At 36.1% G+C, this 14,009-nt stretch overlaps 2 protein-coding genes across 2 annotated transcripts; both read left to right on the forward strand.

Annotated features, from left to right (window-relative positions):
- The first annotated feature begins 437 nt into the window (after window positions 1-437).
- Window positions 438-894, forward strand: LOC131314148 (dirigent protein 15-like). Its single transcript, XM_058342638.1, has one exon. The coding sequence runs from the start codon at window positions 439-441 to the stop codon at window positions 892-894; it is 456 nt and encodes a 151-aa protein (XP_058198621.1). The 5' UTR covers window position 438.
- An 8,236-nt stretch (window positions 895-9,130) lies between these two features.
- LOC131315296 (strictosidine-O-beta-D-glucosidase-like) lies at window positions 9,131-13,623 on the forward strand. Its single transcript, XM_058344455.1, has 13 exons — window positions 9,131-9,397; window positions 10,021-10,090; window positions 10,482-10,540; window positions 10,671-10,746; window positions 10,837-10,914; window positions 11,046-11,133; window positions 11,262-11,592; window positions 11,763-11,878; window positions 12,094-12,311; window positions 12,401-12,432; window positions 12,704-12,806; window positions 12,946-13,054; window positions 13,150-13,623. The coding sequence occupies exons 1-13, from the start codon at window positions 9,269-9,271 to the stop codon at window positions 13,364-13,366; spliced, it is 1,626 nt and encodes a 541-aa protein (XP_058200438.1). The 5' UTR covers window positions 9,131-9,268; the 3' UTR covers window positions 13,367-13,623.
- The last annotated feature ends 386 nt before the right edge of the window (window positions 13,624-14,009 follow it).

Here is a 14,009-nt window from a genome sequence, read left to right on the forward strand (position 1 = left end):
TCGCACAGAAAATGAAATGATTAATGAAGGACAGAAACTTAAGAAGGTAAAAAATATGTAATTAATGAAACACAAGGGAGGTAACAACCCAAAAAAGGAAAACAATGAGTAATAGCTACTCCCTCCGTCCCTTTATTATAGTCCAGTATTCCATTTTGGGCTGTCCCTTAATAAGTGTACATTTGGTAAAGTTAGTGGGTAAAAGTTGGTACATTATCTATTTTGTCCCTAAAAGTAAATTCCATTTTGAAAAGTTAGTGAGTAAAAAGTGTAATGATGATGGGTAAGTAAGGAAAGTGGAGGAAAAAGTTGATGTGAAAGGTATAATGATGATGCTTTTTTAATAAGTTGGAGTTACGAAGTAGGACATTTAAAAAGGGACGGAGGGAGTAGTATAATTCCAGTGTATTTATACACCATTCTTAACATCCAGACAAAATGAGAGGGAAAGAGATGGAAGCACTGGCAACAATTGTATACCTCTGCTCAATCGTCGTAGCTACGGCCATGCCGGCGGTGGGTTGCATTGTTGAATCACCGGAAGGGGTGGCAAAATGGTTCCAAAACTTGGGCCATAGGAAGGAAAAGTTAACGACGTTTAAGTTGTATTTGCATGACCAGGTGAGTGGCAAGAATCCAACTGCAGTTGTAGTGGCCCGAGCCAACTTCACTAGCAAGACTCCCGCCCCCACCCCGTTCGGGACAATCATCGTGATCGACGATCAATTGACAGTTGGGCCCGAACTCAACTCTAAAGTCATGGCCCGGGCCCAGGGGATTTATCTATCGGATGGGCTAGAGGAATTTGCTCTAAACATGAATTTCAACTTTGTCTTCACGAGTGGGAAATACAAGGGTAGCACTCTTAGAGCCCGTTTCAGAACACTTTCTTAAAAAATAAGTACTTATTTTATATTTTCAAACTCAAAAATAATGTAAATGAAAAATAACTTTTAAATTTTTTTTGCACCGTATTAAAGATCTCAATGAGATCTTTCAAACAAGATCCATATTGCATATTTTTAGATTTCAATAAGCTCATCGTTTTTTAGCTTGAAATTGCCTTCTTAAAAAATAAGTACTTATTTTGCGTTCCGGAACGGGGCCTTAGCCTCTTTGGATGGAATCCGGTTTTTCATCCGTACCGTGAATTGTCTATTGTCAGAGGGACCGGCATTTTTGGACTAGCACGAGGAATTGTCTCCGTGAAAACATATCAATTCAATGCCACCACCAATGATGCTACCCTTCAGTATTATTTTGCTGTCCTTCACTATTGAAATGATTGATTGTTGGTCCGATTAAACAAGAATAGTTGTTGTTCGTAATAAGACGCAGACAATTTTAATTTTCTTGCAACTATGATTTTAATATTCCAAGCTTAATTTCTAGAGCTGCATCTCGATTCTCGTGTTGTATTTGAATCTTATTATTTCAAAGGAAAACAGCTTTTTAATTTATTTATTTGTGTGGCATATATATAGAAAAGAATAATTCGTTATTGTGGTATAAAAAAGGAAGAATCTTAACATTATTTGCAATAAATCCCAAGTCCGGACCAAAATATGAAGACCACAAGTCTGAAGATAAGGTGGGGTTCACAAATTTGGACTGAGAGACCTTTTGAAACCATGTTTAAAAACTTTCAATGGACTTTTTTAGTAATTTATTTATATATTGTTGTGCCAATTATAGACAAAATAGTTTTGTTATTTTATGCCACCATTGCATACAAAGTCTAAACTTTATCAACATGGATGTTTTTATAATGCTTGATCTGAACTGTTAGAATTTTATGTCTTATCGATTATAGCAATATCACCAAAATAAAAGATTATTCAATATTAACGACCACATGAGCAGAAGATTTTTATTGTGTCTAGAAACATTAAAGTCTTATAGCATATCACACGAGCCCCACTTGAGGTCTTTTGTGCAATCAGAACCATCTAGCTTTAATTTATTATGGGTTAGATGATTCTTACTGAGATTATAGTTGATCGTTTTCTGTTAGACAATTGATCGAATAAAAAATATTATTTTTCTATGAATTCATGTCTCGATAAAGGAATTTTCTAAACATGGTCGAGTCACAAATTCACAAGAATGAATAATTCAATATCAGTGAAATAGAAGATCATTCAATATCAGCGACCAAATGAGCAGAAGGCTTTTACTGCCTCCAGAAACATTAAAGTCTTATAGCATATCACCTGAGCCCCACTTGAGGTCTTTTATGCGATCAAAACCGTCTAGCTTTAATTTATTACGGGTTAGATGATTCTTACTGAGATTATAGTTGATCACTTTCTGTTAGACAATTGATCGAACAGAAAATATCATTTTTCTAATGAGTTCATGTCTCGATAAAAGGGTTTTCTAAATCTGATCAAGCCACAAATTCACAAGGATGAATAATTCAACGAGTGCAACAAAATCAACGGTCCTGATCATCATGATTGTCTTGCAATCGTGTGGCTACTGCAAAAACGAGAGCAACAAAATCAACGGTCCTGATCATCATGTGGATCACTTTCTGTTAGACAATTGATCGAACAAAAAATATTATTTTTCTAATGAGTTCATGTCTCGATAAAAGGGTTTTCTAAATCTGATCGAGCCACAAATTCACAAGAATGAATAATTCAACGAGTGCAACAAAATCAACAGCCCTGATCATCATGATTGTCTTGCAATCGTGTGGCTACTGCAAGAACGAGAGCAACATAAGACTTAGTTGATTATCAAGCAAATCAAAAGTATAGATTGTAAATTAAGGCAATACCGAGTCATTTTCATAATGCCCGATCTGAACCGTTAAGATTTCACATCTTACCGATTATAGCATTGTCATGAAAATTGGAGATCATTCGATATTGGCAACCATCAGATCAAAAAACATTTAAGTGTTACAGAGCACTAACTGACACCACCTAAGGTCTTTTTTTTGGCAATCAATACGAATAATATTATTCATACAAAATATGAAGTTAACTACAAGTGGGTAGACATTTGATCGGATAGCAAAATTATTTTTATTTAAGAAATTTGCGTGCCAATAAAGGGGCTTTCTTTAAACCTGATCGAGCCAAGATTTTAGGATTAAGAAAAAAAAAATGAATGGTTTCGATCGGGAAGGTAGCATTGTGATCAATGTAGTCGGAACAAATCTTTCTTTTCGTGAAATTTTTTTAAAAAAAGAGTAAAATTGATATTTTTTGACTAAAACTATAATTAGTCAGCTAAATATGCATAAATCCCGACCAAAATAATTAGTCAGGAAATTTATTTCAATTATTTAATTTTTAAATTGGTAAAAAAGTTTATATTTGCCGACTAAAACTATTATTAGTCGGCTAACATTAATAAAACCCGACCAAACTAATTAGTCGGGGAATGTATTTCATTTATTTAATTTATAAATTGTTAAAAAATTTTGTATTTTCTGACTAAAACTATTATTAGTCGGCTAATATTAATAAAACCCGACTAAACTAATTAGTCGGGGAATGTATTTCATTTATTTAATTTTTAAATTGTTAAAAAAAAATTTATTTTCCGACTAAAACTACTATTAGTCGGCTAATATTAATAAAACCCGACTAAACTAATTAGTCGGGGAATATATTTCATTTATTTAATTTTTAAATTGGTAAAAAAAATTTATTTCCCGACTAAAAGTATTATTAGTCGACTAATATCAATAAAACCGACCAAATTAATTAGTCAGGGAATGTATTTCATTTATTTAATTTTTAAATTCGTAAAAAAAATTTGTATTTGCCTACTAAAACTATTATTAGTGGGCTAATGATCAAAAATCCCGACCAAACTAATTAGTCGGGGAATGTAATTCATTTGTTAATTTTTTAAATTGGTAAAAAATTATATTTACCGACTAAATTTATTTTTTTGGTCGGTAAAACTCTAAATTTAGCGACTAAAGTAATTTTGGTCGGGAAATATAAACTATTTTCCGACTAACATATATTTAGTCGGTAATTGTTCAACTTTTGGCGACTAAATTTATTTTAGTCGGGAATTTAGTCAGAATTTAGTCGGCAATTGTGTAATTTGTTGTAGTGTTAGCTACAAATTAGGGATATTACATTAGTGGGTAGTTTTTTTTTTTATAAAGTTACTCGTTAGGGGATATTTTAGCGGAGTAGGGTTTTTATTTGGAGAGAACGTCTAAGATAAAAAGTTTGAGAGAACTTTGTGTGTAAAAGGCAGAAGCCGCAGAGACGTTTGAGTTCGGCTGATTGGTGGTCAGGCGGGTAAGTGGATTTTGTTCCCTTAATTCTGCTTCCCTTTTTTTTTTCTTCTGTTGTACTTGGATCATGGAGTTGGAGGTTATTTGGGTGCGTGGCTGTGCATGGGGATTTGTGTAAGTGGATATTGTTCTTGGAAATCAAAGAACTCGTTGGGGTTGCTGTAGGTGGATTTTTGGAGGCTACTGTTGGCTTAGGAAACTAGGTTGGGGTAATTTAAAAGCAGTAGTGTTCCTAGCTTGTGTTGTCGGTATTATATTTAAATTAGTTTGTTATTCGTATGCTCTATCTTTGTGTACAGGATAGTTTCATTTTGCGTTATTCGATCGTACTACTTTTGGACCTAGGACCTAGGTAAGTGGTTAAATATGTTATATATTTTCGAACTTCCTCGTGTGCTTTAAATTATTGTCTAGAAGATTTTATGATTGGAATTGGAAACCCGTAATTGTTTATTTGGTTACTTAAATCGGCATGCGGTAAAACATTTGGTGAAATCTTTTTATTGTTTGAATAAATCTTTTTGGTGAGAACTTTGTGGATATTGTTGGGAACTTAATTTGGAAAGTTTAAGGAAATTAATTCTCGGTGCGCGGGTGACTCTGGCCATTAGAGACCGGGTTGGGCCGGTGACTCTAATGCTCAACGGTTTTCTTTTGCCGGATTGTTTTTCGGGAAAAAGTTTCACGGGCTGCCTACTCATGGTGACTCTAAGATACGATATTGGATCCAATTATGAAACATTTATTCACTGGCATTTGATTCTATTGATAATGATTGTGGTTCCCGATAATGATTGTGTTCCCTATTGTTGTTGGAAATTGGTTTGTGATTGGATTGATACCTACTTTTCCGATTTTGACTTTTAGGTGATTGGTTAATTGGAGTCACAAACGTGTTCTCGATAATGCATTTTTAGTTTTTGACTTTAGTGAACAAAAGCCAGAAATTTTGTTCAGAAACAGAGGGAGACGAACTTTTTGATTTCTTATTTTTCACTTTTCTCATTTTGATTAATATATATACAAAAGAGCTACGTAAAAAATGTAATCTGTACATATATCTCACAAATTTTACTTCTGTTGCAAAATACATCTTGCACATATTTTTCAAATACTTGACAAATTTATAATACATTCAGACTATAATACAAAAAACCAGAAGTGTAAAAAAATAAGGCTCCCAAACATTGATCATATTTTATACTCCCACAGTCCCTTATTTAGAGTCTAATATTCTATTTTGAGCTATCCCTTAATAAGTATGAGTATCCATTTTGTAAAGTTAGTAGGTAAAAATTAGTGCATTGTCTATTTTGTCCCTAAAAGTAGATTCCATTTTGAAAAGTTAATGAGTAAAAGTGTAATGATGATGAATAAACCGGGAAAGTGAATATCTGTGAATAAGCCAACCTCGCCCTAAAATGACCTGGGGACCTTGCCGAGCGGCACCCCTGCTGAGCGGGTGCCGAGCGGCCAATCCGGCCATTCATGTCAAAATCGACGGCCTAGATCGAAACATCTTTTCCTTTTTCTTTTCTTTTTTTTTTAAATTCATTCGGTATCTTTGCATCCGAATCGTCCAAAACACTTTTGAACGGTTGAGATGCGCTCGGCACCCCTGCTTGGCAGGGTCTCCCGGTCCCTAAATATGAGGGGGCTTGCAGTACCGTCCAACAATCTTTAGCTCATATGAAAAAAGCTTGCACGTACAATAATTGTTCACATGCATGAATCACATGCAAAGATAGAATGGTAGTTTACCGACGTCCTTTGCCATGCGCTGGGGAGGTTCACTAGGATGGGCTAACCAATGAGTTATGTGCCTTAGAGCAAGTACACCAAATTAGATAAAATTTGAGCCAAAATTGCAAGTCAACAGTGCATATTTTTCCTTTTTGCTATCCACATCACTTTCAATACTACACTAATACTATCTATTTTACCTATTTTTTATTAAAATATTAATTTTTTCATTATCTTTTCCTTTTTCTTTTTCTTTTTTTTCTTCTTCCCTGTCCAAACAACACATTAGAGTACCAGAGCGACGTTGGTATGCCGCCGCCGCCGAGATCAAATGTGGATGGTTACCTGTTGTGAATAAGAGAAAAACAAACCGTCGTCTTCTTGATTTTGATGGAAACCGTTTCCTTGATCTTGATTTTGATGGTTACCTCTTGGGATGGAGAAAGCCATTCACAAACCGTTTCCTCTTGAACTTATTTTTAGGTTTTCAGAGCTTGAGGGGCAGAAAACTCGTGGGTTTGTGTGTTCTTGTTAAATGAAGGGATGCACTTACCCTTTGATTTTGATGGAATGTTTCATTAGGGGAACATCAATTGACCGGCCATCCTCACGGAGGCCAGCGACCGAATCGTCTTCAAAGAGCAAACCGATGCCACTAGCATTGAGCCCTTTGAAAAACTCTGGTTTGGGAGAGGGCTCACTGTTGTAAGAGAGAGAGAGAGAATAATATTATATGTGTAGATGGTGAACAGTTCTTAGGTAAGTTTACCGAAGAACTGTAGCCGAATTTAGTCTAGCTAACGTCAAAAGAGGCTTTTGCTAGCTTGCTGCAGTGTACATTTTGGGATTTTGCCTAGGTTAAATACCAAAAATGCTATTTTACCTGCTTTGGTGTACTTGCTCTTAGCCAGAATTACAGAGTCAAAGATGGGGGGTGGGGCACTCCTATTTAAACCCAAGTTTGTAAGCACAAAAAAAACCCACAACACTACTAACTATATGTACATTAGCTCCTCTTTCTGGGACTTGGGCCAATAAAAGATTGCCATGTGTCCGAGGTTGAAGAAACTCCTCCTATCGGGACAGGAGGAAATCTGCATTCGTTTGGGTTGAATATAAAATTTCCACGTACATCAAATAGGAAAAGACTCACCAACCATTTCTGGACTAATTACTACTAGTAAAAGTGAATATTTAACACGGACTTTGTGAGAAAACCTTAAATTTGAATTTAGTTGTACTTGTGACTTGTAGAGACTCACCAGCCATTTTGGTAGGAGTGATACAACACCTCTGGGACTTGGCAACTGTTTATTGTACGTGTCGAACTAATTTGAAGTCCACAAAATTAAACTGTACTATTACTAATTTTTAATACAGACAATCTATAATAATAGGCGGTCACAAAGTTTGAGGGTTTGGATAAATCACTTTTTAAGACGAACTGAATATGACACGACATGACAACACGAGATGTGCGAGCACAAAACTCTGACCCTTGGTAGCTGTTTATCGTGTAACTTTGTAGATCACAAAATTAAACATTATTATTACAGTATTTAATACAGACAATGTATATGGGCACTTGGGCGAGCTCCTTCGAGCCGAGCTATAGCTCATGGTTGGCTCACATTTGAAATGAGCTGAACAAAATAGCTTGAGCTCGTTCGTTTGTTTATCGAGTCGAGTTCGAAAGTAGTTTTTTTATTTATTTATTATTTTTTATCTAAGCTATGTGCCATTTCAATTATAAAGAGCCCAATTATGGGTAAATCATTGGTCATTGCAGTACACCAGATTGCACAGAACTTTTTTTTAGGTCTCATACTAATAATTGGAGTCGTTCAATTTATTTAAAAAATATTTTAGTAAAGCATCAGCTCATTTGGATATCAAAAAATGCGTGATCAATTCTGTTTAATATTTCTATCCTTGTTCAAAGATTAATAAATTCTTTAGAAAAAAAAAATGATTACTAATAATAGAGCATAACGCGCATGAGGTATGAGTCCCAAATTTGTTTAACCCATTTGGGACCCTACTTTTGCAGAAGGGGTATTTGGATGGATACCTACTTTTCCGATTTAGACTTTTAGGTGACTGGTTAATTATTATTATTTTTTTGATCCTAGGTGATTGGTTAATTGGAGTCACGAAAAACGTGTTAAATGCATTTTTGGTTTTTGACTTTAGTGAACAAAAGCCAGAAATAAAGGGAGGTGAACTTTTTGATTTCTTATTTTTCGCTTTTCTCATTTTGGTTAATATATACAAAACACTCCTACCAGATTCAAAATACATTTTGACCATAATCACATTATATGTGGCTTGGTGGTATTTGGAGGTGGTGATTCGGTGGTGGTAGGCTGTGACTGTCTGATCATGGTGGCAGGTGGTGGCTATCGGCGGCGACTGAATATCTTTGATGGGAGAGTTTAGGTTTTGGGTTTTCTTGGGCTGGGCTTAGCCCACATTGGTGGGCTAGGTTCTTTTGTGCGTGCTTTATTGTAAGATTTAGACTTTTTTAAGACTTTTTTTATCGGCAAAAAGATTATATTATTAAAATTTGATAGTCAAGGAAAAGAAACCTAAACCATGATATTGATGCATGGAATAGGGAAAGGAAAAAGACTTCCAATAGAGTATTGGAAGAGAGAAGAAAACAGAAGGCCAAAAACAGCTGGCTAGAAAAAAACTACGTAAGAAAATATCCTGCACCAGATAAGAAACCACATCAAAGCTGGAAGATCCTCCGGGCAGCAAAAGCAGATTTGTGATCCCTCCCAAAACACCCCCAGAATAGTCAGGCAAATAGGAGCACTATTACAAGCAAAACAAACTGATCCATCTTGTGTTGCTGTCATTTCAGTGGGCAAAGAAATAGGACATTTCAGCATTTTCTTCTGGATTAGGACTTTAAGGGTTTGTTTGAGCTGTTTATCGTATATTTGTGCTTTTTAGGTCTTTAGGTGTATGGGTCTCTGACTGTATTTTCTAACTTTTGATTAGATTCCCTTTCTCCATTTTCCTAATAAAATGTTACTTTTACAGATAAAGAAACAAACAAAAAACACGTGCCATAAATATGAAGGCACTAGCAGCACCGTCCAACATGCATGAATCACAGGCTATACTCCTGCACGCCTATATAAACCCAAGTTTGTAAGCTCCAAAGAAACCCACAACACTACAAGCAATACATAAGCTCCTTTGTCTTCAGTAACGAGTGCTATTATTTTCAAAAAATAAGCAATGGAGGCTCAAGCCAATGGCTACGCTAATGGAAAGCAGTTGCCAATTACTGGCAACGGCTTTCCTTCAATCCATCGCGCCTATTTCACTGATGATTTTGTTTTCGGCGCAGCATCAGCTTCTTTTCAGGTACTCTCCCTGTCTCATACTAGTATTTAGGTTTTTTTTTATAGAAGTTATAATATTTTATCAACAAAGGGAAAGGAATTTGTTAATATGTAAGGGTTATGACCAAGATGGGGATACGTACATTTGGATAATCTTGGAAAGTAAGAAAGAAATTGCTGCTTCGAATTTTCGTACTGGACAATATTGTGGGGACATTCTGAAAGGACAAAAAAACCAAGAATAACAGAGCAAGTAACTAGTTTTGCATGGAGCATACTTCTCCATCGCATTTGGATGGTAGTAATTAACAAAAATTGTTGCTTTAATTTTTCGAAACAAACCATATATATTGTGGGGATCGACATTCGGAAAGGAGAGAAGAACCAAGAATTGGGGACAGACTGAGTAATTAGTTCTGCATCGAACACACTGTTACACATATCACGGAAAAAAGAACAGAACAAAACAAAAACAAAAAAACTGGGAGCACACTTCTCATTTGCTTCTGTCCCAATTACTGTGGTACTACCCGTAGCTTTCTTCATTGAATAGAGGAACTTTCTACTTCTAAAATCTTCAATAGAGGAACTTTCTACTTCTACTAATATAGAGATAAATGATTTGGTTTTGGGGTTTTTTCTTAGTATGAAGGCGCGGCAAAGGAAGGGGGTCGTGGCCCAAGCATTTGGGATGATTTCACCAAGAGATGGCCTGGTAATCTCTCTCTCTCTCTCTCTCTCTCTCTCTCTCTCTCTCTAGATTGTTGTATCACTTGTGTCCATAGAAATAATAATCCAATTCTAACCCCGAGGGACTGGCTTGGCATGTGATTGGTGGAGTGAGGAGTTGTATTTCTTGTGGTTTTCTCTTCCTCCGGTTTGATGCCTCATGCTTGGATTCTTTTAATTAATCTTTGTAATTTATTTTCATTGATCAATTAATAAAATCCCTTTTTGCTGTTCAAAAAAAAAAAAAAATACACTACCAAATATTTAACATGCAAATCTGCATAAGAGAGCTAATAGCTAGTTTTTGAACAATTAGCTAGGCCCTTGCTCTTATTTAGCAATAACCATCTTTTTGGATGTTCATGGTGAAATGGCAGGTAGGATCACTGATGGCAGTAACGGAAACACGGCAATTGATTTTTATCGTCAATTTAAGGTAAATTGTTTTGAATAATTACATAAGTAGCTTGTTTATGCAGTTCCATTTATCACTACGAAGTACGAATAGTGATGGCAATAATGTCTTTTTTAACTGCACTTTGGTTTCGGAACATATGAAATTGTAGGAAGATGTGAAGATCATGAAGAAAATGGGTTTGGAGGGCTTTAGATTCTCAATTTCATGGTCCAGAATCTTGCCTTGTAAGATTTGATTGTTTCAGTACTTTTTGCTGGCTTTATGCAATCACTTATGGCATGTTTCTAATGTTAGTACGATAATGCAATTGTCAGGTGGACAGCTAAATTTGGGTATTAACAAGGAAGGGATCCGGTTTTACAATGATCTAATTGACGAGCTTATAGCAAATGGTTATGTCTCTCAAATTAATCATGATCTTAATGGATTTTGATACAAATTATAGTAAATCATGTTTTCATTTAATCTCAAAAAGTTTGTATGCGCGCATGCCAACATAATTTGTATTGGTGTATGTACGTAGATATCACACCATTTGTGACTCTGTTCCATTGGGACGTTCCCCAAGCATTGGACGATGCATATGGCGGCTTTCTAAGTTCTAAAATAGTGTAAGTGATCGAATCCGATTTTATTACTCAGCTATATACATATATCCACCTCATAGATATTGTAATTAACGAGTATTATTAATTAGCTGAAGTAATCAAATGAGCTTTGGTGGTCTATCAAATGTTAGGGCCGACTTTTGTGACTACGTGGATCTTTGCTTTTGGGAGTTTGGTGATCGAGTGAAACATTGGATCACACTAAATGAGCCATGGAGCTTCAGTAAGTATGGGTATGCAACTGGTGCGTTCGCACCAGGTCGAGGCACTACTGCCGAAAGGCCTGTTACATCTTCGACTGAAGATAGCACATGGAGTTTCGAGCCGTCACATCGATCTATTACAAGTGCTCAATCGGAACCATTTGACAATGGGAATCCTGCTACAGAACCTTACATAGTCACGCACAACCTTCTTCTTGCTCATGCAGCTGCAGTAGAGCTCTATAGAAAAAACTATCAGGTTCGATCAGTTTTACTTTAGGTTCCCACTTCCCACACTAGTATGATAAACAAGAATTAATTGATATAAAATCATTGACTTCTGTCTCATACGTCTCAAAACTTTAGAGATTTGGAAATGATTCTGATGAATTAATTGAATATGGAAGATGCATGTTTGATCATTAATAGGCATGCCAAAAGGGGAAGATTGGAATCACTAATGTGATAACCTGGATGGAGCCTTACACTGATTCGACAGCTGATATCGATGCTGCACAACGAGCACTAGATTTCAAGTTGGGATGGTGAGTGAGTACTACTTACATTCTAGCTTGGGAAAATGCATACTTAATGAAGGCAGAAACCTAGCTAGAAAAGAAGGAAAGAATATGTTGGTTTTGTTTTTATTTTCAAAAAATGCACCGTAGACGTTGAACGTGGTTTTATTTTTATGAGATTGCATTTACGTACAGTTGATATTGCATTTTATGATTCCTTGATGTTGTACGTGTTTGATTAGGTTTTTGGATCCAGTTGTATATGGTCGTTATCCACAATCCATGAGGAAACTTGTAGGTAGCCGTCTACCCGAATTCTCAGATACTGAATCTGAGAAACTGAAAGGCTCGTATGATTTTCTCGGATTAAATTACTATACTGCCCAGTATGTAGCAGATGCATCAAACATCAACGTTGAAAAGTTAAGCTACACCACAGATCCTAAGGTTAAGTACACAAGTAAGCCCAGAGCTATAACTCTGTAAATTCTTATTAAATTAACTAACTTCCAATACTTTTACTAAGGTGGTATGTGATAATTTTTCCAGGTGTGCGGAATGGGGTTCCGATTGGTCCACTGGTCAGGCCTCTCTCTAGCTATATAAACTTCAATCAAAAGTTCACCAAAATAGGATTGTACTGCATTATGGCATATATATGTTTGTCGAGAGAAATGGGTGTCAATCTTGTTGGGATGTCGATTTATATACTTGTCCTTTATCCATTGTAACCTTCTTCTGTTATTGTTGATTTTTTTTTTTTGCTGTTCAAAACAAAAAACCTAGCTTCTATTAGTAAAAAATGTTTAGTTCTGAAATTAAGATATCTTTTTTTTGACAATAATGTTGCAGGCTAGTTGTGGTTGGATCTACGTGTACCCACAAGGAATTTATGATTGTATGATGTACGTAAAGAAAAAGTACAAAAATCCGATTATTTATATCACAGAGAATGGTAAGTGATTAATCCCCTATCATCTGAGTATTTTTTTCTTAAAATTTTCAGTTGTGTGGAGAAATGATAATTCTGATGCATAAAGAACTAAAAGGGATTTCTCTCTTGGTTGGGTCCTAAGTATTCTTCCCTTTTGCAGGGTTGGGCGAAGAGAGTAGTTTGAAAAAGAGATTTACAGAAGAAAGAGTGGATGAAATGAGGACAAATTACCACATTGATCATCTCTGTTGCCTTCGGGAAGCGATTGAGTACGTACTCGAATAACTTTGCCTCTCCTAGTGTTTCGAGCAAAATATAACGAAAATATAAAAACTTATTTTATGTGCAAATCTTATTTTGGCAGCGACGGCGTTAAGTTGAAGGGTTACTTTGCGTGGTCATTGTTTGACAATTTTGAATGGTCTTCTGGTTACACTAGTCGTTTTGGATTGATCTATATCGAGTACAGAGATGGAAATCTCACAAGGTATCCTAGAGGATCGGCCATATGGTACATGAATTTCCTCAAGGATAAGGACACCGGAGCTCCCAAAAAACAACTTGTTGTTCCCAGCAAATGAATAATTCTTCTTTGTTGTTGGTTTTATGTTTCGTTTACGTGTGTTTGTATCCAAATAAGTGAAGGTGGACTCTTCCACCCTTCACCTCAACGATTTCTGTTTTCGTGTGTTTGTATCCAAATAAGTGAAGGTGGACTCTTCCACCCTTCACCGAAATGAAGTGTTAGGAAAATAATTGAGGGAGGGCTACCCCTAGTTGTGTTGCTCCTTATTTCCTTTAACTGGGATGGATAATAAATAGCCTTGTAAATAACAAATATTGTCCTTAAATTATCAATACCCTTTTTAGCATGGTGTGATCAAATATAACACACACACACACCCAACACCACCTCCCCCCCCCCCCCCCCCCAACACACACACACACACAAAATTCGCATACATTAGGATTACTGTTAATGGTTGATCAAATTTGATAATTCCCCTTCGGAAACAAAGAAGTTCGGGTCCTGGGAGGATAATATCAATCACTTAACGTCCATCCGATGCATCCGCTACGGTTATTTCGTCCCCCCCCCCCCCCCCCCCCCCCCTCCCTTTTTCTTTTCGTATACTTTTTGCTTACTATACCCGCTGCTGGAGCTTTACAAACTAAATTGTTACTCTTGTTCCCGTCGCCATTGTAAAATTTGTTTATGATCAA

Source organism: Rhododendron vialii, chromosome 13a (genome assembly GCF_030253575.1).
Source record: "Rhododendron vialii isolate Sample 1 chromosome 13a, ASM3025357v1".
Taxonomy (NCBI): Eukaryota; Viridiplantae; Streptophyta; class Magnoliopsida; order Ericales; family Ericaceae; genus Rhododendron; species Rhododendron vialii.

Coding starts and splice junctions, on each gene's coding strand:
- LOC131315296 (XM_058344455.1), top strand. CDS start 9,269: ATGGAGGCTCAAGCCAATGGCTACGCTAATGGAAAGCAGTTGCCAATT. Junction 11,879..12,093: donor CTAGATTTCAAGTTGGGATG/GTGAGTGAGTAC, acceptor GTGTTTGATTAG/GTTTTTGGATCCAGTTGTAT. Junction 13,055..13,149: donor TGCCTTCGGGAAGCGATTGA/GTACGTACTCGA, acceptor TTATTTTGGCAG/CGACGGCGTTAAGTTGAAGG.
- LOC131314148 (XM_058342638.1), top strand. CDS start 439: ATGAGAGGGAAAGAGATGGAAGCACTGGCAACAATTGTATACCTCTGC.